Genomic DNA, 19,917 nt, shown 5'->3' on the forward strand with positions numbered 1-19,917 from the left:
GGGCAGCATTGCCCCATCCCAACTTAGCACGCAATCCCCTCCAGCTCTGGGCACTCTGCAGAATCAGTCTCTGGCAAACCTCACCAGAGCCCACAGCCTGTAACATAGCCCTCCTGGCCTGCAGAACACGGTTTCAGTTCCCACAGCTGGGCTGAGCCTGGCCTGCTGGCTAAGGCTTCCTTCCCTCTACAAGTAGAGGTAAAAGCAGCGAGGAAACCCCCCACCCTGCACATCACACCATCCACCCATTGACCTCCTCCTAGAGCAAAAGTTACATACAAGTCTGGATGCGAGTTGCTGCTGCTGACAATTCATAGCCCAACCCTCCCCAGACCACTTGGCTGAGCACAACGGAGGAATGTCTACGTGACAGTCACGTGACTGGAGCCTCCATTATTTGGAGGGCCACGGGCAGCATCAGTCACCATCACCACCGCAAAAATCCACAACACATCATCAGTGGAAATCAGACTCCAACAATAGCAACAGGAAATCATGTCTGTTGCCAAATGCAGACTGGCATCTCACCACCACTCCCTGCCATGACCTGCAGGCTGTGTGTCTTGGAAAGGAGCAGAGATGGCTAATGGGCTGGACCCAGGGCTGGAGGCCGAGGTCTGGGTATCAGCCCCACACCATCCTTGCCCAACCAATCCTGGGGGCATCAGGGTCCTGGTTCTTTGCTCTAAGATGAGCTAGGCAGGGCCTGCACTGACATAGTCTCCACAAGGTTCCAGATGCTATACAAGGAGGTCAAAGGTCCCCTTCATACTGCCAGTCACCCCAGGCAGTGGAAAAACAATCTCACAGGACTTATCCCTGTCATATAAGATTGGCAACAGTTGGCTAGAGAGCCTGGATGTAAAAGTCAGTTGTTGGCAGGATGACTTCCTACAGGGAGCAGGCCAAGAGGACAGGAAGAGGGAACTGGATTCATGAAACGTGCTTTCACAGGTCTCCCCTGCTGTGCAGGTTCAGGACGCAGAAAAGGTTCGGTCCCTGCAGGAGCACCTCGGAGTCGGGTCTGCCCCAGCCAGGACTCCACCTTCTCTTCCCAGAGAGTGCCAAGCCCTCCCCAAAGCCCTGCACAGCCCTCCACCCGACGCTGCCATCACCAAGCCAATCAACCCAGCTGATTCAGAAGGGGGACTGGGTAAGCCTCCCACATCCTCTTTCTCCTGCTCCCCTGAGAAAAGTCCATGCCTGCTTTCAGAAGGAAACAATTCAATTGTACCGATATGTGTTTGTCGGGCACTGGCCTTAAAGAGTCGAATTTTGAGGAATGATCTGGATTCAGTTTTTCATTAGAGACCAAACATCCTTGTACATTTGGAACATGAAAGATATTTAAAATATTTATATATATATATATAATATATATATATACTTTTATTATTCACCCGTTAACTCCATAATATGCCAATCACGAGCTAGTTTTCAGCAGTTACATTCCCTTGATCGTGGCTGCATAACGATGCGATTAATTGGAAAACAGGGAGACCAGACACGGCCAGAGATGACACCTCGCAGCCTACGCCATTGCAACGCAATCATCAAGTTCAGTGGCGGTCTGTAAAGCCGGTTCAGTTCCTCTCCCCTTGCCAGGGATTCTCACGTTTGTGAAAATTGGACCAACAAGTGGTGGGGCTCCATTTCCTGGTAATTCTCAGTGGCTTTATCCAGAATCTCACTGGCAATTGGTTACTGTAACACCAGCCCAACCTAGGAGAGCCAAGAGCGGAGAGGCAGAGTTGAGGGAACAGCTGTCTGGACTCCCCCACTCCCCATCCAGTCCTGAAGGTCCAGTGAAAGAGTCTGCAGGGCACCACTGTGCTGACTGAGCAGACTCCAGTGAGCCCTGGGCTCACTCGACCTCTACCTGATGCTTCAGACATCAGAGCCTTTATCTGCGGCACCCTGAGGAACACTGGGTGGGCACTAGGCCGCACTCCAGTTCATCCCTCAGGTACCCTCTAAGTGTCGGATTCCCCTGGCCCTGAGCTGCCCTCTGGAGCTGGTGGAGGAAGGGCCATGATGGGGCGAGGGCGGCAGCCCCTCGAGTCAGACTCTCCCTTCCTGGCAGACCACGGGCATGTGACTGGCCAGTGTCCTGGGACAGTCCCAAAGCCCTGTCCCACTGGATGGGGCCGCTCACCTGCTGGGAGGAGGGGCTGGAAACAACCTTCCCACTTCCGTGTGGCTCAAGGGCCTGTGCCCTCTGCCACCCTCACACCTGCTGCTCAAAGGGGAACACTGCCCCTGCTCGCGTGGCCACCAGAGGGAGGGGACTCTTCCAGGGCCCAGACTGATGCTGGATCCCAGACCCGAGGCCCTGCTTCTATTACAGATGCCAACACCTGACCCAGGCCAGCCCCGCCGTGGGGGCGCTGCCCAGACGTACATACCTTCTCCGCCCCCATGCTGGGGCACTTCCAATTGTACAGGTAATACTGTAGGTTGCCATCCCCAATGCCGAACTTGAGCTTCTCCAGGAAGGTTTTGTTCTCCATGAGATCCAGTGCATTGAACACATCAAACCCTTTCTGCGGGACAGCAGGGAGAAACAAGGACAGGTGAGGACGGGTGGACACCACCTCACCTTCCTGCCCTCTTTCTTCTGTCGTATCAGAACTGCCCCGCGGGCAGGCGGCCAGGGCAGCGATCCGCCTTCAGAGGCGCCTGCTGCTTCTGTGGACACCCAGACTCCAGGCAGTGCCCTGCTCTCTAGTGGCAGTTCTCGTGACACACCAGTGTCACCCTACCTGGCCTCTCCGCAGCGTCCCCCAGAGGACACGTGTGTGCACCCGGGGTCCAGGCTGCCGCTCCCATTGCTTCTTGCTACGCTTCCCTGACACATGCTTGTAACTTCCACAGTCCTCTCTGGAGACCAAGCCCTGAACCTTTTCCTGAGAGAAGGTGACTCCCACAAGCCTCACTGCTCCCTCACCGCCTGATGCCCCAAGTCCCAGGCCTTGGTGCACCGAGGGACTTTATGACATGTGACATGCTTCTCTGAGGCTGTGACAGACCCGATCAGGGACTGGATGGTCACTGGCGGCCGGCGCACAGTGGGTCAGGCCAAGCGCAGGTAGACCCCATGGGGCAGGGCTGCCGGGTGACCTCTCAGGTGAAACAGAAACCTGGGCCCCTCCCCGCCATGCTCTCCAGCCAGCGGCTCTGATGACTCACCACAACAGACACCACCAATCTCCCCATTCCCACGCTGGGGAGGTAGTAAGGAGAATCCCTCACCTCCCCGTGCAGGCCTGGCTATTCATGATCCTTGGCAGCACCTCCCGTGAGAATAAAACTCATTGAAATAAATCAGGAGTTCAATGCCTTCACCTGGTGTGGACACTCCTTGCTCCCTCCTAGTTTTTGAGCTGCTGGCTGGAAACTGCTGGGCTGCTCCCAGAGTGAAGCAGGAGGGCAAGGAGGCCTTGAAGCTCCCTGCCCAGAAGCAGCTACTGCGAGCCGTGCTCAGCACCGCCCCACCCCTCTGGTCGGCTCCTCACCATTTTGGCGAGAACAAGGGCGTCGCTCATGAGGTCTAGGAGAGGGGTCTGAGTGTGAACATTGTAGAAAGAGTAAGCAGCCTTCAGACTCTTGTGGGTCGGGTGGTTCATGATGGTGGACGGAAGTGTATAAAAGCTCAGGAAATCGGTCACCTCCCCGTTTGCATTCTGATGGGAAGACAATGAAGAAGGCAGGGTCACACCAGCACAGGGACCGTGCAGCCTGGGAACACAGTGTTCCCATTGCCCTTCGCCACCCTCGGGCAGCTCTGCCCCTCCAGATGAATGGGTGGAAACTGAAACAGGATACGCAGAGAGAAAGCACATCAAGAGGGAACCTGAGGACAGAGCTGGGAGGAAAACCCAGGCTGGGCCGGGGGCTGACTCTGCCGCACTCCTTCCCTGCCTGCAGCTCCAGGGCCTGCTCACAGCTCATGGCCCCTCCAACGTCCACAGCTCCAGACCAAGCAGAGCTCACCCGACCAAGCGGGGCTCAGCTCTCTCTGCTCAGGGTCACCAGCGGGGAAGGAGAGATGAAGGGCTCACGCCAGGTCCAGAAGAGCTCTTTTTAGCAAATGCAAGCTACAACTTCCTGCCTTTAGTGCAGACCAAGCAGAGGTGGTCCGGGAAGTCTAGGGTGCCAACTCTCTGGTCAACTGCTCTTCGGTTACCGAGCCTGGGGGTACCCATCACTGAGGGAGAACGCCTCCCTGTCCGTGGGGCAAAGGCCCAGAACACGTGTCCCCACTCACCTCCACCACAAAAGTGTCGATGATATTCTCCTGGGGGTAGAACCAGTGTTCCACCTCCTCCTGGCTCATGACAGGCGTGAGGTGGAACTGCTTCAGGTACCGGCTGAGGAGCTGGTGCACTACTGGAATGTCCTTTTTTTCCATTGGTCGCAGCCCAGCTGTCTTGGGAGTCTGGAAGAAAGAAACCAGAGAGCATGAGATGTGCTGACCATGAGCGCCCTGGCTCCCTTTCAAGTCCTACACGAACCGAAAATCTCATGCTGTCTCCCTTCCTACCCTGACCCTGAGTCTATCCCCGCAGGCCCTCAAGAGAGCCTCCTCGATCATCTTAGGCAGCTCCCTCTCACCCCATCCACATCCGCAAGCACAAGTCCCACCCTCACAGTGAATCTGGCCCTCTCCCTGCTGGTTAAGCCTGCCATCCTTGGCTAAGGCTGTTGCATCAATCTCTTATCCACATGGCCCAGGCCGGCTTCCTAAGAAAACACAGCCCATCACAGCCCTGCCTGCTCCAAATGCCCCAGCAGAGCCCAAGTCCAGCCGCCCTCAGAACCAGTGGCTGCAGTAGCTGTGATCGGCTGTCTCTCTAGCCCAGGAGCGCTCAACAGGAGCGATTTTGCCTCCCTGGGGACCTCTGACCATATTTGGAGATGTTTTTGGTTGTCACACTAGGGGGAGGGTGGCTACTGGCATGGAGAAACCAGGGATGCTGGTAAACATTCTGCAACATACAGGGCGGTCTCCTTGACCAACAATTACCCGACCCAAAGTGTCAATGGTGCCGTGATGGAGAAGCCCTGGCCAACGCATGGATGTGCCGAGGTGGGTCCAGCCCAGAGCTGCTCCTAGGCCTCCCAAAGGCTTTCTTAGCTCCCCACCTTTGAGCCTCATAACCTTCTCCCACTCAACTGCAGCTCATCTCTTTCTGCACTGCTTCATCTCCTACTGACTTAGAGCACTTCACAGACAGGCACCCAGCCACAGGCACCATGGAACCCTGGGGGCCCAGCAGAGTCTTCACTGGATGCCCACTTAGGGATGTCTACTAGGACACCGTTGTACCAGTAGCACCTCTCACAGGACAAGGATGCCAGTTAAATTCAGAAGAAAAGCATTAAATTCCCAGGACTTAATCTCCTGCCAGAATCCCACTCCATAGCTGCTTCTCCTTAGAAAATGCTTCAGTGGAAAAGAAGCCACGTGATGCTCGGGAATAAATACTGTGGCTGAGGGAACATCCCCAAGGGCTTAATACACAAAGGTGAAAAAAATGAAAGTGTTAGTCACTCAATAGTGTCCAACTCTGCAACCCCATGTACTGTAGCCTGCCAGGCTCTTCTGCCCATTCTCCAAGCAAGAATACTGAGTGGGTAGCCATTCCTTTCTCCAGGGGATCTTCCCGACCCAGGGATGGAAACTGGGTCTCCTGCATTGCAGGTATATTCTTTACCGTCTGAGGTGAGGTCAGCCAAATCTGAAAATGGGGCGGAGTAGCTTTATATGGGGCTTCCCTGGTGGCTCAGTGGTAAAGAATCCGCCTGCCAATGCAGGAGGACAGGGTTCAATGCCGACCCCTGGAGAAGAAAATGGCAACCCACTCCAATATTCTCGCCTGGGAAATCTCATGGACAGAGGAGCCTGGCACGCTATAATCTATGGAGTCAGAAAAGAGTTGGGACACAACTTCATGACTAAATAACAACAGGTTTATATACCTCAGCCCCTGCCTGACACAACCGCTTCCCAGTGTAAGACCTGCTTTATTTTTAAGCTTATACTGGAGTACAGTTGGAGTACAGTAGTTTCAGGGGAACAGGAATTGCTTTTAAAACTGCACCTCCAGAAACTCCAGCTGTTAAAATTCCTTGCTAAACCTGATGCCGCTGGGGAACACTCACTGACCTTATTTCTATATGACACCGCTCACAGTGACACCTCAAATCCTGGACTGAAAAAGCAGCCCTGCTGGGGTTCTTCCCCACAGGCAGAGATCCAGAGACATTCTCCTGGCTGCAACACCACTGAAAAGAACCCTCTCTGTCTGCCTAGCAGGCAGGACCAGTCTATCATGAGAATGGAAAGGAGGGGACACTCATCGTGGCTCCCTAGTCTGCTTTCTTGGGCAGTGCCTAACTGTGCTGCAGCGGGCCCTCCCAACTAGACACTGATGACCCCCGGCCAGGGGTGGGTCAGCCCTCAGGTCAGCAGGCACCCACTGACTGTACTGACCCTGCCTGGAGGGGCTCTGAGGGAACAGAAAGGACTTTAGACCCAGGAGCATCCATCTCACTGGCAAACCAAGGCCCAGAGTTGAAAACCAGCTCACTGAACCTGCCCAGTCCTTCAGCAGCAACATCTGGGCAGGAGGACGGAGCCTGGAAATCTCAGCTCCCCTTGCAGGCTCAGTCACCCACCCTCCACCTGACTCGGCTGAGGGAGCAACAGACACCCTGTGGCTCGTTCACACTGGTCCTGGGATGCGCTGCAGTACAGCAAGTGGATTCCTCTCTCCACTGTGCTTCCCTTAGGCTGAGATCACAGACTAGGTGTTCTCTGAGTCTGCCAACAGACGGCAGAGAAGCGAGTCCAGGTGCAGGCTCAGGAAAACAGGAAGTCCAACTAAAATAAAACCCTCACTACAGATAAGAGAAGGACAGAAAGGGAAAGGCTAGGAATCCGGAAACTGTGAGCTGGGCTGCTTTTCTGGTAAGAGAGCCCCCTGCTCCTGCCCCAGGCCCTGCCAGGCTCTCCCAGCCTCCCTCCCTCCCTCCGGCTCCTGCCCAGAACCCGGGGCCCCACTGGCCTCTGGCAGTCGGTAGAGCTTCATGGTGCGCTGCATGGTCATATTTCTGCTCAAGTGGGAGAACTTGACTTCAATCAGCTTCCGGGGATTAAGGGACCGATGCCAGTACCTGCGGGGACACAGACCTCCTGTCCTCAGAGGGCCGTGGCAAGTCACACTAAGAGGACCTCTCCAGACGGCCGGCAGGTGGCGTGAGAGAGCCGCCAGGCCCCACTTGAGCCGGCCTCACCCCGGAGCTCTACCACCCTGCCACAGTGAGTGCAGAGCGGTCGCAGCTCTTCCCATAATTTCTTTCTCAAGTTCACAAGTCCCTCCTCCGTACCAGCAGTTGTCTTGAGACAGTAGTCTTCACTCGGGGAATCAAGTCAGTGGAAAAGACCTGAGGTTCTCTGAACATCCAGCCTCTGCCTCCCTCTTCTTTGGCACCTAACTGATGTTTTCACTTTAGAAGTTCTTAAGGCAGAGCGTACTCAATTGTTCCAAAGAACTTTCGAAGGCAGAGGTTTTGCTTGGTTCACACAGAGATGAGACATGCTCTCTTTGGCCCACATAATATTCAGAACTGAGCCAATCATTTAAAACTATAGGCCATTTACCATAAAGAACCAGATTTGGGCTCATCCTTTAAAACAAAACCCCAGCAGACTGACCCCCTGCCATTTCCACGTGGCAGGAATCAGAAGGAGCTAAGAAAGCCTGACCCCTTTGGACAGGGCATGCACTGTGCAGGCCGTCGTTCCTAGGCTCCCCTTCACTCCCCGTGTGCCCCACCTGGCTCCTGTGGGCACCACCACCCACCTTTTCAGACACCAGAGCAGCGGGTGCTCTCAGCCATGCACTGAGCTGAGAGGCTGAGCTGTGACTCACGGTGACACAAGCTCCCCAACTAAAGTGGGCACGCCACCATTTCGAGAACCTTTCCGAGAAGAGGTTTTTACCTGCAGGTGCCGACAGGCTTTGGTAACACCACCCCGGCAGTGTAAACAGCTTGGAAGATGCCCTCCAGGTGAACCCGCCGGGTTATCTCACGGATCAGGACTGGAGCCACTCTCTTGGAGCGCAGCTTCTTGTGGACACACAGGAAGTTGATCTCTACCATCTTCTTCTCTCTGCAGAGTCAGGAGAAAACCCAGGGCTGAGGCTTTTAACAGGCGAGGCCATGCCTTCAAGCACAGGAGCCCCATGTAGGGAGCGGGGCCCTCAGCACAGGTTCGTGTTCTGGCCCCACCTGCGCTCAGCAGCCAGGACTGGAACGCCCTCCCGCCGCCCTGCTCTGCTGCACCAGGCAAGGAGCCCGCTCTCTCCTCATCATAGACTCCACTTCCAAAGGTAAGTGGGACTCAAGCAAACGCCTTTATTTAAGGCACCACCAGCATCTTCCTGGTGAAGCCTGCAGAGCAGGCTGAGGGAGCCCCATCTTCAGCCATTAGGAACCCCACAGAAGTCAAGGGCTATTCTATGATTTCAGGGGTTTTGACTCCCCCAAGCCCAGAAGGCTGTGGTAGACAGATGGTTTTGACATTTCCAAAGACACGAAGAGCAGAGCCGGAAGGCCCCGCGATGTGGATGTGAGTCACACCAGCCCACTTCTCAGTGGCTCGAGCATGGCAATGCATGACTGGCACAAGAGCCAACACGGAGCTGGTCAGGGAGTGGGTCGGCCCTCAGGGTGGACCCCTTCCAGCCCAGGTCACAGACGAGAGCCCCAGCAACAATTCAGAGCAAGACAGGCAGTTCCTATTATGAATTTCTATTCCCAGGACCCAAGTTCCCTCCCTTCAGGGGAACTGCCCTCCTGCTTCTATGGAAGGTATGTGTATGTTTTTCCCCCACCTTCCGAGGCCGAGCAGACAGTGGGGACACGGGGTGGGGGTGGCGCTGGTGCTTACGCGTCGTAGATGTGGATGTTTGCCGGGATGGCGCTGATGAACCCAACCAGTTTCCGACTCGAGACCACTCGAACCCCACAGTGCCACTGGGGGAGCCAGCCAGGCGGCCGGAGAGCCCTGGAAGAGAGACAGGGGCTGTGGGCACGGGGCTGCCTGCCAGCGGGCTGGGCAGACTGGCTGGCCCCACTACCGAGTCTGGCTCTAACCTCATGCTACCACCTCCCTGGGGAGGGAACGGCTCAATTCTCTGAAATCCGCTTTCAGGCCAGACCCTCCTGAACACCAGTGGGACCAAGTCACAGCCCTTTTTCGCTGCTCAGGCCATTTGGCCTATTTACCCAAGCCAGGGCTGTCACACTGAAGACTTCATACTGATCCAGTTTCTTGGTGCTCACTCACTCTGACAGCCTGAGCCGGAGCCCCGGCCTCCTTGGCTCCAAATCCAGTGGGTCCCGTGGTCAGGAGCCGGCTGTGGAGCCTCTGGAGCTCTGGGCTCCATCTCCTCCCCGCCTTGCACTCGGGCGGTCTTCCTTTCCCTCCCTCTTCAGGCAGGTCCCCTCTTTGCCAGCCTCATGCCCTACCTCCCTGGATATTAAACGAGGCCGGGAAGGGGACCTTGCTTAGCCAGGCAAGGCCATTTTCATACAACCGAGCATGCTCAGGAAATAGGATGAAAATGACCCTCTATTCTTTTAAATCTTAGCAGGTCTCATCCCTCCTTCCCTTCTTCCCTAAAGTCATCATACAGCAGATGATTTTTTCTTCTGGGTACCAATTCCATAAAGGAATTTCTCACCCAGTCACTGTGCCTTAAATAAGGTTTCAATTCTGAGCTCCACTGGAAACAAGTCTCAAAAATCACACACCGATTTGCCATTAAAAGGTTGGCACTTAGGAGGGATGAGCAATCTGGTGCCTTGTTTTTCTGCTCTGTGGCCTCAGAACCGTAGGAAAGTCCTTACAACTCACCACAAAAGAAATTCTGGAGAATAATCAAATCGGAACATGTTGTCATCATCTTCCACATAGTTCTCATTCAAGAGAGTGTAGAGTTCTTTCAGCTGCAGAGAGGAGAGGGGCCGCCTTAGAAGTATTCTGCCAGAGGGGGGGACCAACGCCAATACCCTGGGGCTCCAAGCTGTTTGGGACAAGGCAAACTACCGAAAACTCTATTTAATCCCACAAATCCTTTTCATCCGGGCACAGCAGGGACTCCTGGAACAAGCAATTTAGTGCTTAAGAGGAAACTGAGTCACCAGGAGTAGAGGGGCAGACTTAAACACAGGAAGTGTGGCAGGCCAAGAATGTCATCCAAGTAAGAGACCACTCCATTGGTAAGACAAGGGACTGAATGAGCGGATGATCAAGGAAAATGAAAGCATGAAGAAAAGGTATCCGTCTTGGGGAGCTAGCTGCAGGGGTTAACTCTCAGTGCGCCAGAGACGCTGTGTGCTATTCAGGCAGAGTCGTGGGCAGATCCCAGAGACAACAGATGGGAGGGATCTGCTAGCCCTGCTTGGCTCGGCTCTTCTTAGAAGAGGCCTCGAGGAAGGCCCGAGGAGAAACCATCTTAGCTGGGCTCTCAGTGAACGTGGCGCCCTGTCCACGCTGGTGGTCAGCCCAGGCCTACTCACCACACCACGGTCCCCCAGGTCCAAGGCGTCCCAGGTGAAGCCCTGGGGTAGCGTGTAGGGCTCCTGGCGGATGTTGTCTTTGTCAGGCTCCACAGGTCCGTGCGTGTTCACAACCTCTCCTGCAAGTAGAGCACAGCCATGAGCTTCACCCTTGGCTTTCTTGGGGAGGGAAGGGACTCAGCTCAAAAACTGACCTCAGCAAATTCCTACTGTCCCCAGGAGCCCTCCATCCGGAGAACACTCTCTTCTTGGCAATGGCAGACTGTCTCTCTGGCTACCCTTGGCCCCTAACTGAGGGCCAATTCGTGGCCAAACTTCAGAATAATCCTGGGAGCCAAGGTGGTGGGTGTCTTGGACCTTCTTTTAAATCTCCCTTCGGTTACTAAATGACAAACATGTATCTTGACTAACTTGGCTTCCTGCCTCCCAGCTGGTATAGAGTGTTGTCATGGCTCTGGCCCAGGCCCATAGACCTGGATGGATTTATAAGGAGTTGCAACAAGGCAGCTTTTGTATCAACAGTAGTGACAATGTACCCGGCCCATTCCTGAGCTGGACAAGGGTGTCCAGGCGCTGGGCTCTCTCTGGGCCCTGCCAGCCTGGGCCTTCACCGACAGAGGCCAGTTAACTGCAGCTGCCAACTCGGGCCCATGGTGTTTACAGAGCCCTGTGAGCGCCTCTGGGCTGAATCACTGAGTCTACACCACACTGCTGGGAAGTCACCCCCTGACACGACATTCCCCACCCAGGATAGACATGGGGTGCAGGGGATGCTGAGAAGACAGAGCCCCAATTCCTAACCCCAGCCAAACCAAGCCTATCTGACAGAACTCGGACACATCAGCCACATCATTTCAGCCTGGAATTACTTGGCCCTGGTAGTTTCTACAGTTCAGAGCGTATTCATTCATGTTCACAACTCAGAAGAAGGCAATGTTTAATACACTTTAAAAATGGAGTCTTCAGGACGTCCCTGGTGGTCCAGTGGTTAAGAGTTCACCTGCCAACGCAGGGAACATGTGTCCCATCGCTGGTCCGGGAAGATGTCACACGCTGTGGAGCAATTAAGCCTGTGCGCCACAACTACTGAGCCCACACTCTAGAGCCCGTGCTCTGCAACAAGAGAAGCCGCTGCGATGAGAACCTGCGCACCACACCTAGAGACTAGCCCTGGCTCGCTGCAGCTAGAGAAAGCCCTCGTGCAGCGATGAAGACTCAGCACAGCAATAAACAAATAAAATTTTGAAAAAAAATGGGGTCTTTGAAGAGAGCGAGCAGCACTGACGTATGTACACTACCACGTGTAAAACAGACAGCTAGCTAGCGGGAGGCCGCTGTGTAACACGGGGAGCCCTGCTCGGAGCTCTGTGACAACCTGCAGAGGTGGCATGGGGGTGGGGGAGGGAGGCTTAAGAGGGAGGGGATATATACAGCTCTAATGGCTGGTTCGTGCTGTTGTATGGCAGAAACCAACACAACATTGTAAAGCGATTATTCTCCAATTAAAAACAACAAAAAAAGAGAAAACAAAAATTAAAAAAAAAAAAAGGAGCCTTTACAGAGGACCCACTGAGTCCATGGCTCCCAGCACAGGGCTCTGCACATTCTTGTCATTCAGCTCAAGCTTTTACTGATGGTCAGACTCCTGACCCAAACACACCACTCTAACATGTAACAGGCAATTGTGGACCCTTCCAGGGATGGATCCGTGGGGCAGGTGTGGTGGAAACGGCTGCATCTGGCTGTGAGCCAAGGACACCACCATTACAACTGACCATCTACCTCTCGCCTGGCACATTCACTGAACACCGGTTGGACATCATGCTCTAGGACAGGGCTGGGAAAAGGTCCCTGGCCTCACAAGACATACCATCTTCTGGGGAAATAGTCAAGAAACAAGCTGTAACCAATGTGCTAAGGGTCAAAGACTGCAAACAACAGGCAACAATGGGGTCACAGCAGGGAAGAATCTGGTTGACTCCTATTTATAAGCTGCTCTCAAGAGAAGGTTTCCTTGGGAGAAAGGCTGTATTTTTTCCCCCTAGTTTAGAAACTGGCTTTTTGGTTAATCCATAAAGTAGCCCTTGTGAATTAATTGACTAGAAGTCAATCCACTTTCACTTCCTTGCCATGAATAATTTTTTGAGGCTAACAAGCCAAGGGCCAGACCCCTGGGAAATACCACAGATCCCTACTCTAGTCTTGAGTAGGTGCTAATCAATTTTCCCTATCTTGTTTTGAGTTTATACCGCCCCTTTTTTTTAACTTCAGAACCCTTTTATCATTTTTCCCCAAGATGATCTCACTGAGAAGATACAGGTGGTCCTCCCCACCAGCTGACAATAGTCTCAAGGCCAGATCATTTCGTTCAGGCTGGCTACCAGGTCCTGCCTGCACCAGGTGCCGCCATGTGCGCCTTCACCATCTGTTCTCGGAATCCTAGACAGTGCCTGCTCGGGGGGAGTTGGTGAATGACATGGATGCAGGTCCTTGTCATCATGGGGTCCAAAGAAACAAAGCAAGCCGGCATTTGCCACTCAGCATCATGAAAGTCTGCAATAGTGAAGTATGGGGGGATGAGGAGGAGATGGAGGAAAGACCTCTCGGAAGAAACATCTAAAGATGTGACCTCAGGGATGTTCCTGGTGGTCCAGTGGTTAAGATTCCGTGCTTCCACTGCAGTGGGCACAGGTTCGATCCCTGGTCAGGGAACTAAGATCCTGCATAAAAAGAAAAAAAAGATGTGACTTCAAGGATAATTAGGAATTAGGCAGGGGTAGACTGGGTGGGGCAGGGAGGGTGGTGGGTACACTGCGGGAAGAACAGAGTCAAGACCTGGAGATGAAAGGAGGGGAGAGAAACTAGGAGACAAGGCTGAAAAGAGCAGGGGCCAATCGGGGAGGGCCCTGCAAGCTGCGAGAGGCTGGACTTTATCCTGAGGGCTGTGGGACATCCTGAATGGGTCTTTAAGGGGGATGGGAGGGAGCAGTGACATCCTGAGGTCTGAACTGTGCAAAGACCACTCAATAAGTGCTTGTCCTCTGAGTAAACTTGTATACAAAATATTCAGCTGGTGAGTCTTGATCTGTGTGTTGACAAACTGGTTCTCATAGGTTATCTCAAGGCTATTTACCATCTGCAAGACACAGCTGACAAAGCAGAGTGAGAGGAAACACTGAGAAAGCAGAAGCCACTCAGAACAGACTCACAGTCTGGGGTGCCGGCAATGCTGAGAGCGGCCCAGGGGTCCTACCCGCCACCTTCTACTGGCTCACGAGCACCTCTGGCCAAGAAGGTGGGGGGCTGCTTCTCAGGGGGCAGAAATGCAGCCAATTATCTCTGGGCCCCCATGAACCGGCTGTGGAGGACACTGGGAACTTTGGAAGACAAACCTGGGCATTCAACGTTTCCTTTCTGTACACTCTACCCCTAAACTCTCTCTCTGCCCTCTAATACTCAAGATCCAAAAGTAAGCACCACAGGGCAACTCTGAAGGACTTGGGAGAAAAGAATGCGAGATCTGGGAGACCTTAAGCCAAACAAGCAGGACAAGGGAAGGACTGAGTGAGGAAACCTCTCTTTCAGGGCCCAGGGCAACCAAATCCAAGTCCTCGTTCTCCCTTTCTTTGGTAGAGTTACTTTCTAAACTAATCTAACTGTGGCCAGATTCCAACCCACTAAAGTCAGGCCAAGAAAAAGGATTCCTCATCCTTCCATTAGTGTGGGAAAAGGGGTGACTTTTAAAAAGGAGAATGACACGGTCTGAAAAAGGGGATGAGAAGTTGATTTGGGCACACAAGAGAACTGTTATACAGCTGAAAACACTGGCTGTTTAGAAGCCTTTCAATGGTGAACTTAGGATGATTGTAAACTTGAAATTAGGAGGATGATTTTAAAGAATTCTGGGTCTCTTGAAAGTGTTAGTTGCTCAGTCGTGTCCGAGTCCTCTGTGACCCCATGGGCTGGGGCCTGCCAAGCTTCTCTGTCCATGGAATTCTCCAGGCAAGAAGACAGGAGTGCATAGCCATACCCTTCTCCAGGGGATCTTTCCAACCCAGGGATCAAACCCGGGTCTCCTGCATTACAGCCAGATTCATTACCATCTGAGCCATCAGGGAAGCCCCTAGGTCTCTTGAGTGGAATACAATCTAATTCTAACTCTCCCCACAAGTCGGGGAGTGCAGCAAACACAGGACACTTGATATGCTTGAGATTCACAATTACTAGCCCTCATTTAAGTGGAAAAAACGAAAGCAAGAAGCTATAAACGACATCACCCAAAGGACACCCAGAAGCAGAACTAGGCTGACACCTCAGCCATGAGGACCGACTAATGCCTGTGATGTGGTACTTTCTATCAGCTAACTCAGACACAGAGGAGGAATCCTTTATTTGGACTTGACTGACCTGAAAGGCAGACTGGCCAGACACTCGCAGTGATCCCTCTTCCAACGAGTCCCACACTGCACGCTGCCACAGGCAGGGGTGAGGAAACAAAACTGAGCCAGGACCTCCCTGGCGGTCCAATGGCTAGGACTCACACTCCCCGTGTAGGGGGCCGGCCTTCAGTCCCTGGTTAGGGAGCTGGATCCCATATCCGACCACGAAGGTCAGCAATCATGCATGCCTCAGCCAAGACCCAATGCAGCCAAATAAATAGTAAAAAAAACCCCAAAAAACTGAGCCTCATTCCCCCTTTCTGAGATCATCCAGGTCCCAGTGAGGAGTACTGTGCCTTTTTCATAAGCTTTCTGAGAATAAAACTGGAGCACCCTCTAATTTACGGGTGGAGAATCTTTGGCAAACAACAAAGAGCAAATGAGCTGAAGCAGAAGAGAAGTGAACTCCGTTATCCTAACCTGCCTCTTGACCAGGTGCCATGTCTATGAAGAATGGAGTGAAGTCACCCATTTGCAAATTCTTAACGAAAAATAAAATCAAACCAAAACTCCATCTGAAAACAGCAAAGATGGAGGTTTCCCTGTTAGTCCAGTGGCTAAGACTCCACGCTCCCAATGCAGGGGTCCCCGGTTTGATCCTTGGTTGGGGAATTAAGATCCCACATGAGGCAACTCAAGAGAGTTCAAACGCTGCAACTAAAGATTCCACATGCCGCAATTAAGACCCAGACCAGTCAAACAGATAAATGATAAATATTAAAAAAAAAAAAAAAAAAACAGTAAAGACACATGTCAGCTCCCTCTGAATGTCTCTCTGTGTAATCCACTCAGAGGCAGAGCATGTAGCTCTTGATTCTTCCTGGGGGAGTGGTCACTGGGACCCGTTACTAGTAATGCCGGAGTAACAGCATTTGTTGTTCAGTCACTCAGTTGTGTCTGACTCTTTGTGACCTCATAGACTGTAACATGCCAGGCTTCCCTGCTCTTCACTATCTCCCAGAGTTTGCTCAGATTCATGTCCATGTGACCCGACGCCTTGCTGGAGGGCTTAGCCAGTGGCCTGGAACCTGGATGGCCTGGGCAGCCCGACAGACCCAGGGGATGGGTCAGGGCAGCGTTCTAGTTGATAGACTTCAATACAACAGTGCCTGCTGCCCGTTCACCACCCATAACCACCCGGGCACGGCTTTGCTCTCCACCCCGTAGGGGCACATTTCAGCCTGTTTCTGGACTGTGACTAAGCTGCCCACGAACCATGTGCTCCAGAGCGGAACTTCCCAAACTCTCAAAGTGGATGCAAACCCCCTGCAGGTTCTGATTCTGCAGGCCTAGGGCCTGAGTGTCTGTGTGTCTACCGGCTCTTCAGCAATGCCCGCCCACCCTGCTGTTCCGAGGGGCACGCTCTGGAGTAGACGACTCTCCTAGGGCACAGATGCCCCCTCCCCTCACCAGCCTTCCGCTCTGCCCTCGGCCCCTCCCCACCACACACAGTCAGCTTTCACCGTGTCTCTGGAGGGGAGTGGTAACACGGACAGCCTGAAGGTCACCTACGTTTGTGGTTCATACTTACTTTTCTTTTTTTTTTAAACACACGTACTTTCCCAGTCACACAGAAAACAGAAATTGGGCTACCGATGGGTCCAAAATCATGATGCAACCACTACAGAAACTTCCTGGCAATAAGGCCCTCTGCAGTCACCATGGAGGCGAGCTGTGGCTGGGTGTCAGCAGGCATCTCTAACCTGCTACGACCAGTCCCTTCTGGAATGCTCTCATTTTCTGCCCGTCCCACCCCTCTGAGAGTTCATCATAGCTTTTTGAAGAGGTGCCAACCAAACCTGTATACGGTAGTCCAGGTGTTAAACCATAACCGTTAATCAAAATGTCAAGTCACCTTGCAGTCAGCACAGCACACACTGTCTGAGGGACAAAGGGAAGAGGTGGGGGACTGGCCCATTCCGGATTAAACACTTGTCCAGATGTACAAGACAGTTTCTCTATAAACTCAGTGTGAAACAATACATACATGGGCACACGTCCCCACTCATCATGTGCCTAGACACTGTCTTTCTTTGCAGATTTATTCTGGATGATGACGGGCTAAAAGGACCATTGTTTGTTCTCCATATGGGCTACTGTGAAATGATAAAGTCCCTGAACAACAGTCTTTTCTGAACGGCATTGTAAGATTACGCTCTAAAAATGGCCACCAAGGAACAACAGGACTCTCTCGTCCTCCCTCCCAAATCCCGCGTGGAACTCTCAGCATGGTTCAGGCGCATCCCATGCCCTCTCCTCGGGAAGAAGGCACATACATACCCAGTTTGGGGACGGGTTGCGTGTCCCAGAACTGGTAGCTTCGTTTGCTAGCCTCCTCCATGGTTTTTGCAGGTCCCTGACCCACTGAAAAAAGTTCAATAGCCTTCTGTATTTCCTGGATCCTCTCTGCTGGCAAAGAGTTCATCTGAACAAGACAAAGTTGGGGAGAGAAAAGGCCCATTATGTTAATAAGCATTTTTGATTCATTCAAGTTCAGGAGTTAAGGGGGTACAATTCAAAGAAGGGGTGTGGCGTCTCAGAGGTCAACTGCTGTAGGACGACTGGAGAGAGTGGTTGATGATGAGCCGTGTGGTGGGTGGGTGCTTCCCACAGGGTTTCTCCTCTTCTTAGTCTTATGATGTTTGACGGCAAAACCTGGCTTAGTGTAAAATTTCAAACAATGTGGCGATGTAAATATACACAGAAGGTAAAAAACCCAACAGTCCTGTCCCTCAAATATAACCCTTGTCATCAACAGTCTTAAATTTGGGACGTAGGGTGGGAAAAGGTAAATATAATCTCAGACTTTTCTGCATGCAAGTTCCAAACACACACACTATTTTCAAAAACTCAAACTGAATGGCACAGTATTATTTTACTGACTGACCTTCTTTAAACACTGTATCTTACAGACCATTCCAGGGGGTCACGTGGACCTGCCCATTCAACAACTGATTCCCCTATGAGCACAGACCTCAATGTATCTGGCCAACCTCCTACCACTGGGCATTTGGTGATTTTGGTCTTCAGTTTTACAGACAGTGTTGTAATGAACTTTCTTCTGCATCTATTTTTGCTCACCGAATAGGTCCTTCTGCAGGATAAAGTTTAAGAAAGGAAGACTGCTGGGTCAAAGGGGATGTATGTTTGAGATTACATGTATTATCAACTTACTCTTTAAGAAGAGAATATCAATTAATAAAACAACGAACAGTGTATGAGAGTATGTTTCTCAAGACTCGTATCATTAGATTTACCAAATCTTAAATTCTGCCAATCTGGGGGGGGAAATAGTTGCTTTAATTTTCATTGTAAGTTGAACCATCTTTTCATATAAAAACCTATTTCTTTGTGAATGGCCTGCTTATTTATTCTAAACTGACTGACTTATGTAGTGTAAATAACTGCCCACTTTGTTATCTTTTGACTTTTTCAGAGAAGTTTGATAGTTGTCACTTTTTCTTTTATGGCTTCTGGATCTTATGTCTGGTTTCAGATTCTACAAATAAATACCTTTAGGTTCCTCTAATACTTTACTACTTCTTTTTTTCATTTAAATTGTAAAGGAATGGGAGACTACAAACCAACATATTTATATTGCTCATTCCTGGAAGGCAGAAGTCTTAAGTGATTTTCATTTTGTTCTTGTTGCTAGGTTTTTTCCTACATTCCCTATAATGTATGGCATCATTCTCATAAAGAGAAAAACAGAAGGGCTATGCAAATGGTGTTTTGCTGCTATTTTCTAATTTCGAAGTGAACCATTTTGATAAAGGTTTGAGTTCAAACCCCCACCAGAGTCATCCAAACACCCACCCCCAGAGAAAGAAACAAACAAGAATCCCTGAAGCGGAAGTAGGGCTTGGGCTTGGATTCCTGACTGAAAGACCTGGGTAAACCACTTCCTCTCATCTTTAACATGAGAAGACTCCCACCTACCATGTAGAGAAGTTGAAGGCACCTCGTTAATTTAAACGATGTGCCTGGCAAGAACCGAGCTAGCCAACATGGTGGTCAACAATGGTGACTTTTTTTTTTCATAGTGGGTTTGGTATTGAAAATATTAAAAAAAACTGCTTGAAGTCACATCTCAATAAGGTGGGAGATATGAGGTAGAGTATAACTTTTGAGACATAAAGCAAAGTGTGGGTATACTGATGAGACTAGATTTTTTGTGAGGCTTGTAAACTTAAGTAATTCTAAAAGAGGAATTATGGATCTGTTTTGAGCTTCCTCCAGGACCTGCTTTGAAGAGGATAGCACTTATCTGAAATAAAAGGTTTTCTTTTTTTTTTAAAGAAACGTTAATCTTTATTTCTTTATTTAATGTCTTAAGACCAGACCGTGTGTGGCATATGGGATCTTAGTTCCTGACCAGGGATCAAACCCATGCCTCCTGCATTAGGAGCTCAGAGTCTTACCCACTGGACCACCAGGGAAAACCTAAAAGGTTTTCTTTTCTTAATTTTGTTTTATTTACGAAACAAAACAATCCTTACCCACACTTCTGTTTCGTGTCTGTGTGTCAGTCTTAGACGTAAGCTTTAGGCCCGTGGTTCTCACCTATGGAACTCAGAAATGGGCTCTGTGGGGGTCTCAGTACTGTGACGATGGCATCAAGAGAATGCTTGAGAAACATAAAGGTCTGCCTTAAAAGGAACAGACCTTCATTTGCATAGTGGTGGGGACGGGAGAAAGGCAAGGCCAAGAGCCGCTACTCTGGGCCACGCGGGGCTGTCGTGAGGGAATCCTCTCCAGCACTAGCACAGTACCACATGCAGTTACACACCTAAATTCTGAGGGGGCACTGTGCTTGGGGGTCAACGTCTAACCTGCTGTGCCTTTCAAGGTAGACCAGCAGTTTCATCACCTAGGTCTAGGGCAG

At 51.5% G+C, this 19,917-nt stretch overlaps 1 protein-coding gene across 1 annotated transcript in view; it reads right to left on the bottom strand.

Moving 5' to 3' along the window:
- Window positions 1-1,346: 1,346 nt before the first annotated feature.
- Window positions 1,347-19,917, bottom strand: part of NMT1 (N-myristoyltransferase 1) — a 29,959-nt gene continuing 11,388 nt past the window's right edge. Inside the window, exons 3-12 of the mRNA XM_043466383.1 lie at window positions 17,313-17,457; window positions 10,594-10,712; window positions 9,929-10,020; window positions 8,960-9,076; window positions 8,009-8,179; window positions 7,071-7,179; window positions 4,268-4,438; window positions 3,516-3,683; window positions 2,406-2,543; window positions 1,347-1,722 (exon numbers count right to left, since the gene is read on the bottom strand). Of these exons, the coding sequence (XP_043322318.1) occupies window positions 1,702-1,722; window positions 2,406-2,543; window positions 3,516-3,683; window positions 4,268-4,438; window positions 7,071-7,179; window positions 8,009-8,179; window positions 8,960-9,076; window positions 9,929-10,020; window positions 10,594-10,712; window positions 17,313-17,457 (1,251 nt within the window). The 3' untranslated portion in view covers window positions 1,347-1,701. The remainder of the gene's footprint in view (window positions 1,723-2,405; window positions 2,544-3,515; window positions 3,684-4,267; window positions 4,439-7,070; window positions 7,180-8,008; window positions 8,180-8,959; window positions 9,077-9,928; window positions 10,021-10,593; window positions 10,713-17,312; window positions 17,458-19,917) is intronic.

This window comes from Cervus canadensis, chromosome 1 (genome assembly GCF_019320065.1).
Source record: "Cervus canadensis isolate Bull #8, Minnesota chromosome 1, ASM1932006v1, whole genome shotgun sequence".
NCBI lineage: Eukaryota > Metazoa > Chordata > Mammalia > Artiodactyla > Cervidae > Cervus > Cervus canadensis.